This window comes from Perca flavescens, chromosome 14 (assembly GCF_004354835.1).
Source record: "Perca flavescens isolate YP-PL-M2 chromosome 14, PFLA_1.0, whole genome shotgun sequence".
NCBI lineage: Eukaryota > Metazoa > Chordata > Actinopteri > Perciformes > Percidae > Perca > Perca flavescens.
Window position 1 is genome coordinate 24,418,418 of NC_041344.1, and position 12,840 is coordinate 24,431,257.

At 38.2% G+C, this 12,840-nt stretch overlaps 2 protein-coding genes across 2 annotated transcripts; both read right to left on the bottom strand.

Annotated features, from left to right (window-relative positions):
* On the bottom strand, positions 1-3,450 carry txnl4a (thioredoxin-like 4A). Its single transcript, XM_028597639.1, has 4 exons — positions 3,300-3,450; positions 2,855-3,034; positions 711-814; positions 1-527 (listed from the first exon to the last, which is right to left on the bottom strand). The coding sequence occupies exons 2-4, from the start codon at positions 3,005-3,007 to the stop codon at positions 356-358; spliced, it is 429 nt and encodes a 142-aa protein (XP_028453440.1). The 5' UTR covers positions 3,008-3,034; positions 3,300-3,450; the 3' UTR covers positions 1-355.
* A 1,678-nt stretch (positions 3,451-5,128) lies between these two features.
* LOC114568784 (E3 ubiquitin-protein ligase ZNRF2) lies at positions 5,129-11,611 on the bottom strand. The gene is made up of 4 exons (XM_028598436.1): positions 10,853-11,611; positions 9,202-9,297; positions 7,243-7,348; positions 5,129-6,049 (listed from the first exon to the last, which is right to left on the bottom strand). The coding sequence occupies exons 1-4, from the start codon at positions 11,178-11,180 to the stop codon at positions 5,992-5,994; spliced, it is 588 nt and encodes a 195-aa protein (XP_028454237.1). The 5' UTR covers positions 11,181-11,611; the 3' UTR covers positions 5,129-5,991.
* Positions 11,612-12,840: the final 1,229 nt, after the last annotated feature.

A 12,840-nucleotide genomic window follows, 5' to 3' on the forward strand; every position in this document is an offset into this window, starting at 1 on the left:
TTTCAAATGTAAATATCCATCCATGTTTATTACAACATTCAAATATGAGGACTTTTATTACACTGTGTTTCTTATGCACCTGTTTCCCAATTGAGTTAAAAAAAAAAAAAATTGTTACAATACACATTGTTGTTGTAGAAGCTGAAAAACACATCAATCTGCGCACAAAAAATGAATGGCACAATGCAACATAGTCATTACCACTGGTAAGAATATTGTCCTGTTTCACTAGCAAAAACAAAAATGTTGAAAAAGATCTTCCTTGACTTGTGTAACTTGTAGTCCGTGTGTCACTAAATATCAGGGGGGGAAAAACAACCCCTCAAAAAAAGGTAGATTAAAAAATAAATAAGAATCAATATCTGTATTTTGTAGAATAATCCTTTGGGGACACCACCAGACCTCTTCCCTTTCTTGCTCCACGGTACACAGTTTCAACAATGTCAATCATCTCCTGCTTGTCCTCCATTGTCCAGTTTATCTTATTGTTGTTGCCGGTGCCCAAATCAATCATGATGTGCTTGTTCCTGGAAAAAAAAAACACCAATAATGAGTATAAGTTCTGGAGTCACACAGTAGTTCCTCAACGACGACAGACAGGAAGGCTTTATATGAGAAGGTCCTCATACAGCAACCAAGTTCATTTAAATCACATCATAATTCATAGCATTTACTTTCATATTTTGAAATCCAGACATCAAGCGCCTTACCTGAAAAAGAACATGACGGTGCACGGGTCGTACAACTCGTACATCTTGTTGAAGTCGGGCACTTCTGTGATGTCCACCAGGTAAATGACTGCAAAATTCTTCACCTGTCAGGCATATGGAGGTAGAATATTAATGCAACAGTAAACAATCTAGGTATCATGGTGGACAGCAAATCATTCAGCATTACAGGCAGAACACCACAACAGGGAATGGTTGGTTTTTAGAATGAACAAAACTGTTGTTTTGGCCGATTGATATTTCCTTTTTTCCGCCTGCTTTACCAGTTCACACTACCATGCATTGGGTTATTTGCATGACAAGTACACTGGCTACCTGATAACATTTAAAGTTCTATGTAAGATTTTAACTACTGCTAAACATACCAGGGTTTTCCCTACCATTATAAGTCTTAGGTGCAGCATACGAGCCATTTTTGTCAGCACCTAAGCTGAATGAATGTGAAATGTGGCAAAAAAAAAAAAAAGAAGTGTCAAAAACCGCAAGGAAACCCGCCTAAAAAAAGCTGAAAAGATCTAATAATTGTAGTTGGGACTTCTTTAGCAAGCTTTGTCTTTAAGCTTTTTAAGCGTTATTTATTATCTGCTCTAGCTTTTCCAACGTTTTAGAAACGGGTATGGTGTCCTTCTTTGCATTACCTGCAAACCCTCACTATTTAAGTGTGCTGGGATGAAAAGCGGGCATGCTCAAATAAGCTTCAAAAAGAGTATAACTTACATCTTTTAGAATGTATTGCAATGCTTCAGCTTTTTAACTGCCTTAATAGCTTTGTGCAGCATGTCCTGAAAATTGTCTACAAACTGCTGACCGAGGGTAAGATAACCCCAACATAACGTACTGTAATGGGAATCTTAGTTGTAAAATCAGCAATAAACTGCCAAGAGCAGTGAACAGTGTGATGAAAAAAGTGATGAATCTTCACATCCCTTTAGGAGACAGTATAAATCTATACTAGAAACCAGTATTGTAGCATTGCAGCATCGTAGAAAAGGACCCTCGCAGGATTTTCTGTTACCTGTAAAATCAATAGGATTTTCAGCTGAGGTCAAGTCAAACTATAAACTGTAATTGCTCATTTTGTTTTACCTGGCAAGCATTGTTTTTAAGTTTATTAAATACAGCCGATATGAAGTGTTATAGTTATTTGTAAGTGTACAATATACTGTCATTTGCACACAAAAAGAACTATAAATTTAGCATTTAATGCGACTGATGGCAATTAGTCGCTGTAGCGACATTTAACCCAGCTAACAAAGGACAATCAAGGATATTAATAACGTAAAGCTCCCTATGGAGTTTAATTGTGTAGGTGTACTAAACATAATGTAACTTTTATGAATACTACAACCTGTGATCATCATATTATTTATTTTCCATCCCCAGCTGGTAACTGTTATTCTGATATTTTCAGGCCTTTATATGTTGGCATATCATGTGACTAGGCCTGTAACAACAACCGCCATTTCTTTGTTTAACAACAATAAATACCTTTCTTTAGCCTATGTGAAGAAGAAAAACACAGATGACAATTCAAAATTACAATGCAAAGTATGTTGTTGCGTGTCATTGGGCATTTTTAAGTGGGTATATGGAAATCCTGGAGCTTTCTTAGTGGGTATACTGCGTATACCTGCGTATCACGTAGACTACACCACTGGTAAAGATGTATCCTGGGGTTCATTTGAAACTTTATTCGTTTGAAAAATAAATATGTTTTAATATGACCGAAAGAGACAATTATATCGTCAATCGCAATTATTTCCGAGACAGCAAAATTTGGAATTGTTACAGCTCTACATTTGACAGTAAACATCAGTGTAGTGTATACAAGTGAATACATTTGACTAAAATATAAGGTTTAAGTCTGAATTTCAAACATCTTTGTTGGCTACTGTTGCTGTTCACGTGCGACGTTATGCTTTGCCCCTAAAGACAAGGCTGTACTGTACTGCTGTCTCATTTGGCCAAATACAATGCTATCTCTATGGAAAGCTATAATATATCTGTTATAGCGGACCAGCCGGTGATGCTATTGAGCATGTTCGGATAGCAGCCAGGGGGTAGCTTATAATGCTATTGTTACAACACACACGGTTTATCTGTGCTGGATTACACACTCATCAAACCTTTTCAGCGATGCTGTAGAGGACTTCGTCCATTTTCATACATGTTGGGTCCCAGTCGTGTCCAAAGCGGATCACGAGGACTCGGTCCTCCTCAGACAGGATGGCTTGGTCAACCTGCCAGCCATTATGGAGATGTGGTAGCATGTACGACATCTTGATCCTAAACAGTCGACTCCCAAGCTGAAAAACAACACATTTGATTTCAGCTTCACATAACCTGAGAGGCAGTGAGAGCAACGTTAAGTTGACATCCAGCAAAATCAAGATTTTGCTTGTAGTTTTCAGTAACGTTAACGTTAGCTGGGTATGTTTAGTTATCCTGCAGACAACAGACAGCGTTAGCTAGCTAGCTAGTTAAGGAGCCAAAGAAAAGTCTGGAAGAGGAAATAATTAAACTTAGTTACGATAAAATATATATATATATATATCGTGCGGAAACACTTACCTTAAAATAAAAAAGAATGCGTATTAAAAACGTATTGTGTTAACTCTAATATAAGGCAGAAGAACCCCGTTAACTGATGCTGCTGTGTACCTTTTCGTAAATGTTACGTTATGTACACACAACGTCATCAAACGAGCGACACAGACTGTGGACACGACGTAGTTACATCACGCGTATGGATTTTAATTTGTGTTTTTGTAAATAATAAGAAATGTGTTAATACAGTTGATATGCTAGTTTTTTTTTTTTTGAAAAATATATAATATTATATATATAATGGTATTGCCTAACTTCAGTTAAGTTTTATTTATTTGTTCATTTAAAAAAACTATATATATATATATATATATATATATATATATATATATATATATATATATATATATATATATATATATATATATATATATATATATTTATTACCGTTGTTTGTATTTATTTAATTCTTAATATGTTACTGTAATACATTTATCTTGTGTCCTGATAAGAGAAGAATATATCGCCTTATTGAGAGTGAAGACATGGCTGTTGTTATATTTAATGAGTATAATGCTGAATTGTTTTATATTTGATGCATTTCTCGCAATTTACCTATAAAGTGAATGCAAAAATACAAGTTGTGTTTGTTGTAGTTAACACATTTCATAATACAATTGCATTACTGATAAAACATATAAATATGGGAAACTTCAAACACGTAATAAATGAGAAGTCAGTCATATCAATAATATTAGATATAACTGAGAAGATTTAGATTAATATGATTTGATTACTAACTTCCAAAAAAAATAAGAAACATTGTCAGTTCGCATGCAGGCACATCCCAAATCAGAAATGTTTTAGATGCTTTACTCACTCAATATACATTCTTCAAAGAGGTTAAGAATTTGTCAAGAAGCAAACCAAAAACCTCTGATGGCACGATCAAGACATACTTCACAAAAACAAGACTACATAGTAGTCTACAAATAGACTACATTGGCATAAAGACAGACTTGTTTGTTTTTAACTATTGTAGGGTGAATGTCTAAGTTTCCAAGATTCCTCCAGTCAATACAATGGCCTTAAAACAAATAGCTGAAGTGAGTTAGTGAAGAGAACTCTCTTTTACACCTCTCTAATATGTGGTTCCAATCTGGATAGAAAATGCAATAAGTAAATATGATAAAAGTACTTTTAAATGATAATAGTTGTCCTTCAAATGCGATCTTTTCTTGAAGACAGACTTTCTCATTTGCTGTTATGAAAAATACCTTCTGTGGCACTCATGATTTTATTAATATATAATATATATATATATATATATATATATATATATATATATATATATATATATATATATATATATATATATATATATATAAAATATAAGAAATACACCTTAAGTAAATTAATATCTGGCATTTCGGCAGACTGCTCATTTTGCAACAAACAGAAAGAGCACTATCCACTTTAACCATGTCCCTGCATGCCCAGCTGAGTCATTACTCCTCTTTACTGCTGTCTCTCGGCTGATAGAACTTAAGTAAGCAGCTGTCGTGTTTATGATACTAATAGTCGACATTATTTAATAGAAAATACCATTCCTTTGTATTTTTTGGGGAGGTTTCTCAACTGTAAACGGTCTGTGTAAATTATACTTCCATGGTATAAATACTTTTTAAAAGAATGTCTATTTTTAAAACATTTTTTGTTGTTGTTGCCTCATTTCACTTCTTCATTTTCCTCTTTGTCTGCAGCCACCGAATGGTAAAATGCCTCTCGTTGGGATGACTTATTTCCATTACATGTAAATAAGTATATAGATCACACTTTTACATTAAAATATGTAATAGTTTGTATGCCGTACAGAGACATAAAGACAAAACATTTATTGTTGTGCAATTCATTACAGTTCACATAGAACGTACAATAAACAAAGGTTCAAAGGTTACAGAAAAACATTCCAGTCTATGACATAGCAGCACATTATGGCACTCCTTAGAGTATGAATCATTATTAGATATGTTTTAGCCTATCTTTAATTACACCACTAAACCACACAATCACATTACTGAGGTTCTCAATGGACAAATGATTGACAAAGTCCAACTACTTCACATTAAACTATTTGGTCTAGGACACATGATTGTTTAACACAAAACAATTTCGCCAATTTCACAATAAAATTAAGATCTATTTCCTAACTACCATCAACACTGTAATCATCCCTTAAAGCTGAAAAAAGGCATTTTTAATTCCAAAAGGCTGTTTTTCACATAGCACAATATCGGCCTACAGCCTTCTGATAAATTCTGAACAGTCTCTCAACCTCAATCTCTGCTGAAAAGAGAAGTGAATTCTCCCACCATGTTGGCATATACAAGTCCTGTGCCATAAAACCACACCCTGTTCAGCAACAACTACAGTTCAGTTCAGTTCAGATCCCAGGTTGCATGAACCCACTTTAGGCCAGCAGGTGGCATAAGGAACATTCACATATTTTCTGGAGACAAACTGACTCCACCAGTGGTTCTTTGAACATCCCATGACGTCTGGAGAAACATATCCAAAGTACATCAAAAAAAATCCTGTGCACATTAATGTCTTACAATCCCTGAGGAGCGCTGATGCTCGGCTGGAACGGCCAGTGTCAGGGCACACAGTCGACCACAGTGATGTACAGTAGACTGAAACTGTACTCCTGCAGCTCCTAGTCGGCAGGATGCTCTGGACACGAGCGATTCACCTCAAACCACTCGTCTATACACCTGAAACAAGAAGAGGAGGAAAACAGGGAGGTTTAAAAATAAGCTGAATTACAATTTAACTCCAAATATTTACAATAACAATCTCCTTTCATTTTATAAATGACCAAAAGATGGCATCTTTTCAAAAAGTGTGCGTGTGTGTTTTCACAGGGTGTTTCATTCGCCAACTGATCTAATATTTGTGGTCCTCTAATTGGATAAATGATCAAGCATCTATGTGTACATATGGGGCTTCTTGTTCATACACATGATGGTCTTTTAAAAGAAAATGTTGAACATTTTGGGAAATGGCACTTATTTGCTGTTTTTTTTTTTGCTGAGAGTTAGATGCAAAGATTGATACCACTCTCGTATGAGTCTATATGGCTACCACGAGCGGCAGGTTAGTTTAGCTTAGCATAAAGACTGGAAACAGGGAAAAACAGCTAGCCTGGCTCCTTCCAAAGGTAACAAATGTGCCTACCAGCCCCTCTAAAGCTCAATAACTAACATGTTGTCTCTTGTTTAAGTGATTTTGTTACCTTTGGACAGAGCTAGCTGTTTCCTTCCTTTAAATGAGCTAAACTTCTCTAATCTTCTCATGTGACTCTCAGCAAAACAGTCCATACTTCCCTTAATTGTCAAAACTATTCCTTTATTACTTTGAATAAATAAAGCGAGAAATATGCTTTATTGGTCAATCAACACAGGGCAATGTTTACAAAATCCAAATTCAAACAAAGGCAGTTGAAATGTATCTCTTTGCATATCCCCCCTAGATGCCACACACATGCATTTGATATCAGAGGGTCAGCGCGCAGGGTCAGCCATAGTAAGTTGCGGCGCCCCTGGAGCAGTTTGGGGGTTCGCTCCAGCTACCAGTCCACACTCCATACTTGGTTCCGTACGGGGACTTGAACCGGCCCTTCAGTTCCCGAGCCAAGTCCCCATGGGCTGAGCTACTGCTGCCCCAAACTATCAGTAAGCGAGACAGTATGTACGGCATGTACACTTTTTACACTTTTATTCAAGTTGTTCAGGCTCTTACGACACATGTCCGATACCACTCTCATGTTTGTATGCTAAAAATGTAGGTTACCTCTGGAAGCCGGGACTGTTTACACTTGGTGCATTTTATGCATTCGTCAAACCATTTCCAACCACAATCTATTCATGTGTGTGTGTTTGTTTGTTTGTTTGTGTGTGTTAGTTACCCTTTATGGTAGATACAGAGGCAGGGCAGCCTGGCAATTGTGTCTCCCTGCTCCAGCTCGTCTAAACAGATGGCACATTCCCCAGAGTCTCTGGACAGGATGTCCTCTGAGAAAGACAATATGGACAGAGACTAACTGAGAAAAGAGCTCTGCCTCGCACACCAAACCATGTATCAGATGTTAAGTTCAGTCACTGAATCCTGCACAACCATCTGTTGAACTTTAGAACCAGAATGCCTGTTGTTGTCTGTGCCCAAATAAGAACTGGTATCCCTCTACAGTAGTGGATAAATACGCAGTCTCCAGTGGGAATCGGTTGTGTTATGTAGAACTTAGTTTCACATTTTATTATCCTTTTCTTTCTGTAGTTTGATGGTTTGGTATAATAACAGGTATGATGACTTCTTCTTTTGTCTCTCATGTTAACGTGCGTATTTAGCTACGACAGGCCCTAGTGTTAATACCTGAGGCGAAGGAGTAACTATAGGACTGTCTGTTGTTTCTCATGCGCTCATGTCCAAAATGAATCCTGCAGGAGAGAGACTGGACTTATGAAAATATTTGCATGAGTTAGGTGAAATATAAAGCGATGATTGTACAGGTTTTACACATCTGTACGCCTGTGATAAGCTAGGACACACTGTGCACTGTCTATGAGCAGCATGTACTGTATATTTATCAGTGACATGCATGCTGCTGCGGGTGTGTGCCAGCTGAAAAACTATGTGCGCATGTCTCTGCACACTTAAAGATGAGCAATCTAATTTTGTTGACAACACTATCAAGCCTGGGATGTCTCTACTTGCAGAAAGTGTGTGTGGTGACAACTGTATGTCTACAGACACAATGTGTTTGCATTTCCTGTGTGTGCACATGTAGGTGTGTGCACTACACAGTTAGTCTGCATGCATATACTGTAGGTTGCTGTGTTAATGGGCAGCTGCATACCTGCATGCACATGCACATGTACAGGTGCATTTCTGTGGATAATGAGCTCTTGAAATATTACAAGACGTTTTGCATGAATACATGATCATCCTCATGATCTAGTTGTAAAAAACAATAGGGCATACAACTGTGACTGAGGAAGGGTAGACAGAGGCAGTGGTGGAATGTAAATAAGTACAATTCTGTTCTGCCTTTAAGCACCATTTTGAGCTAGGCTTACTTGTACTTGATTACCTCCACTCTAGGCTACCTTATACTTCTACTCCTTTACATTTTTAGAGGTGCATACTGTACCTTCGACTCCGTCACATTTATTTGACAGCTATAGTTACCAGTTACCTTGCAAAATTTCATAAAAGAAACCTGTGATGATCTTATAAAATATGATTATTGATTAAACTACCCAACAGTAAGAGAAGTTCCATGGCAACCACTTAGACCATTAAAATGCAGCTTACAAAGTAATGCATTAGAGGTAATAATCAAGTATGATAATATATTGAATGTTACAGTGGTTCCCAAAATGGGGGTCATGACCCTCCAAGGGGTCCTCAGATAAATATGAGGGATGTGTACATGGATTAAAAAAAAGATTACATTTCGCTACGATTTTTGATCGGTTTCATGTCAGATAATGGTTGCTTTTACCTTTTCAGGGCTTTGTAAAGCTTTCAAATGAAACAATCTATAAAAATCATTTTTTTCTGCATAAGGAGTACTTTTATGCATGACTTGTACTTGTAATGGGATATTTTCATATTGTGTTACTGCGAGTTTTATTTTAGTAAAGGATCTGAATGCTGGCCATTTGTAGTCTGGTCACAGCTCTCTGATGCACCAGCATTCATCATTGTCATTATTCAGTTCTTTTTTTGTATGTCTATTTTAAAGAGAAATTAATAATTAAAACTGAAGAATAACAGATGGTAGCTGTGGCGAAAAACTAATACCAAATCCATTGACTTTAAGAATCACCCATGGCGTCTTGCACCTTTACTCTTAGTTTCTTACTGTTGTAGGTGAGGCATGTTTTGCTGAAACACATGAGCAGGTGCTTCTCTATTTCATCTGATGCCATAAACTTGGAGCAAACAGGACAGTGGAAGCCTGTGGAGGAAAACACAAAGACGACAAGAACATGAGGACCCAGATGTGCCAATGTCCCTCTCATAACTTATTTATTGACATTTATTTAATTTATTTTAAAGATTATTTTGTGGGGCTTTTCCACCTTTAATTGACAGGACAGCTAGGCGAGAAAGGGGAGAGAGAGGGGGAAGACATGCAGGAAATCGCCACAGGTCGGACTCGAACCCTGGACCTTTGCGTTGAGGCATAAACCTCTATATGTATGTGTGCCTGCTCTACCAACTGAGTCAACCCGGCCACATTCATTTAATTTTTTAATGTACACAACAGAGGGAGTGGGACAGTTTGCATGAGCTTGATCTTAGACAGACGTGCATGACCTAACCCCTCCATGCACTTGCTTAGCTCAAATCACTCAATTACATGATTCTGATAAGCAGAGGTTATAGATGTGGTGATTAATGATTAGACTTCCTCATCAGGGAAATTAACATTGCCGGTAATTAGAAGGAGGGGAGACAAAACTTCAGATGTAGTTTTATTGACCACGTTATGAAAGATAAGAAAATTGGAGCATTTACAAAAACTCCAACAACAATAAAGATTCAGGAAACACTGTCAAATGTTAAATGTTTTGTTAAGGAGCAATTGTTTTGCAGTAACATGGCTGTTAGAGCGCCATGACAGTCCTGTTACAGTATATGAGTGTCCTGTTTTGTTGGGGCCTGGACAACCCACCAGTTGAGAAACAGCTAGACTTGCAGATTCAGGAAGTATAAATATGTGTTTTTGTGTGTGTGTGTGTGTGTGTGTGTGTGTGTGTGTGTGTGTGTGTGTGTGTGTGTGTGTCAGGAAATGTGTAACTAGCAGGAAACTCATTTCTTATCTGTTGACCTACATAATGCACTCTTCCCTATCAGCCGGAGTGAAAAACGGGCCTGTTTTGCAAGACAGAGGAGAGGCAAAGGAAGAGAGAAAGCAGTACAGTACAGCTGTGGCACTGGCTGAAATAAAAGTGTAGAAGTGTTAAACATCAGACTGCTATTACCATATGTCCGGTATCATATGTTCAATGGAAAAAGCGACTTTGACAGCAACTGTAATGGATATAGCTTATTATATCTTGTAGGAGTATCATAAACGTATCCTACATGAACTAACATGTTGAGTCTAAACTCATACTGAGTGCCACATTATTAGAACCGGAAAAAGTAGTTATGCCAAATGAGATGGAAAAAATGGTCCTTGGGTAAGATAAGGACAATATAGTGTACAAAAGTAACAAACACACTATTTATAGACACATACTAAAGATAGATGTTCCTTTAATCTATCTTTTGTAATAAAATATATTTAAAAAAAAAAAGATAGATTCAAGTAAAATAATGCCCCATTATGTATCTGCTCACTACAGTGTAACACAGACAATGTGTACTTCAGGAACAAGCCGGAGATTAAAAAGTATCACTCGCACTGAGCGATAACACATTCCTGTTATGTGATTGCCCTCTTTCCAGAAGTGTTATGGAGTAATTGTTATGGATGTGTAGTAACCCGTGCCTTACAATCTTACCTCCCAGTAGGCGAGGGGACAGGTGAGCCGGTAGGGACCCTATAAGCAACCTGTGGCCCTCAGGAGGCTGCTCGCTCTCCTCGTCACCATCCGTGCCATCGAGGCTCTGATTGAGTCCGTGCGACCCTGACCTGCCACCGGCCGGGATACTGCGCCCGGAGCTGGTTGGCCCTCCACCTGTGTAACGGATCCGTGGCCCATCTGGTCCATTGGTGTACCTAAACCCCGCAATCCTTTCCCCTCCGCTGGAGTTACCAGATGGGAGATCAGAGCTGGAATAAGCCCGAGTTCTGCCATCAAATACTGGGCTGCTCTGTTTGGCCCCCATGCTGTCTCGGGCTTTCCTCCTCTGCTTTTGTGAGCGCTTTAAGTTTTTAGCCACGACACATGGCTACAGTGAGTTCTGAAAAACTGACAGCAACAAAGGAAATCAAGCCTAGCACGTGAACAACAACAATGGCGAGGCGATCCAACATCTTAAAGTTTCATGGTGCGCCCTGTGCGTAAATTGCGCATTCACTGACGCATAACTTCATTTCCAAATGGTTGTTTTTTTTTTCTTGGCAGAGCCCTTCCCTTTTTTTCAACAATGGAAAAATTAAAAGAATAAAATCTCTTCAGTTGAATGTCTTCAGTTGCTCCACTTCAGACGAGGACAGGAGTGTAAGTGTTGACCCACTGCTCGTCTGGTTCAAGTTTGTTTTTGTGCTCAACTGTGGCCGTCTGGAAAGAAAAATAAAAGCAGGGATTGCCCTCCTCCCCCCCGTGAGACAGCTCCGTCAAGCTACCCAAAGTTCACCAGAATAACATAAATTCGCCTTCAAAGTAAAAGCGGTAAACACATGGAGTAAATATGACAAACTGTGAAAGTTACTGTAATATAGAATTAAATTCCCTGTCTATTAAAATGTCTAGGCATATTCTACTGTGGTTTGTTCTAGAGAAGCCTTTATCTTTGTTTGCCATTGCTGTTTCCATCCTGCCTTTGCAGGATCTTCTGCATCCACTGCAGTGGTGTAAAGTAATGAAGTGATTATACTCAAGTGCGTGTATATAAGTATGATTTAAAGCAGAGGTTCCCAACCTTTTTTCCTTGGCGCCCCCCCTACTCATGTCTGAGAAAAGCTGAGCCCCCCCAAAAACCGAAGTTGAGGTAACTCTCGAGATAGAGCCTTACTTTCTTTTTTGATACAGAGCAGTTATCAGCACTGTTACGTTTCTCCGCCATGTTTCATTCATAAAATAGTGATGCCGAGGCGGCAGGAAAGACGACGATACAACAAAATATATAGTTTTCATACAGACTTTTGTATACATAATATATTTTAGTGTATTATCATAATTTGTTTAACGTGCAAATATTTCTTTTTTACCTCAACCTTAAACCAGATAAAGACTCGCGCCCCCCCTGTGATCTTTGCCGCCCCCCCTGGGGGTGCCCGGACCCCAGGTTGGGAACCACTGATTTAAAGGAACTTTTACCTTACTTGAGTATTTCTATTTCATGCTACCTTACTTCTATTCCACTACAATTCAGAGAGGGGTGTATTTTTACTCCACTACATTTCATTTGTACTGCTTTTTATAACTAGTTACTTCCATATTAAGATTTTACATTTAAAAGACATGATCAGTTTATAAAATATGATGCACTGTTGTGCTGGGCAATTATACCATTATTGAAGACGGTGTGTAAATTATGTTTATGTGTCTGTGTATATGTATGTGACGTGTGTCTTTTAAAGGCCCACTGTCATCTGAGTGCAAATCATCCCATGACATAATGTTTGATCGTTCAGTAATTTGCTTAGTCAATCAGAAAAAGCTACGACTGAAAATCTCTTCGAGACGCACCTTTTGTTCTTTTATTTTGAAGGCCATATCATAGCTTCCTGTCTGCTGTTCCCTCCAGCCAATGCCTCCAGCTTCAGGAGGCGTCAGGTGGCGCGTGACGTCAATCCCAGTAACACCAGCGGGCTGTTGGCACA

Bases quoted from the DNA above. Each gene is read 5' to 3' on its own strand.
- txnl4a (XM_028597639.1), bottom strand. From the start codon at position 3,007: ATGTCGTACATGCTACCACATCTCCATAATGGCTGGCAGGTTGACCAA. The intron at 815-2,854 runs GTTTGATGAGTG...TATGCCTGACAG, and splicing joins TCTACAGCATCGCTGAAAAG to GTGAAGAATTTTGCAGTCAT. The intron at 528-710 runs GTAAGGCGCTTG...TTTTTTTTCCAG, and splicing joins ACCGTCATGTTCTTTTTCAG to GAACAAGCACATCATGATTG.
- LOC114568784 (XM_028598436.1), bottom strand. From the start codon at position 11,180: ATGGGGGCCAAACAGAGCAGCCCAGTATTTGATGGCAGAACTCGGGCT. The intron at 9,298-10,852 runs GTAAGATTGTAA...TTTCCTCCACAG, and splicing joins GTCCCCTCGCCTACTGGGAG to GCTTCCACTGTCCTGTTTGC. The intron at 6,050-7,242 runs GTAACTAACACA...TTCTTGTTTCAG, and splicing joins CTCTGTATCTACCATAAAGG to GTGTATAGACGAGTGGTTTG.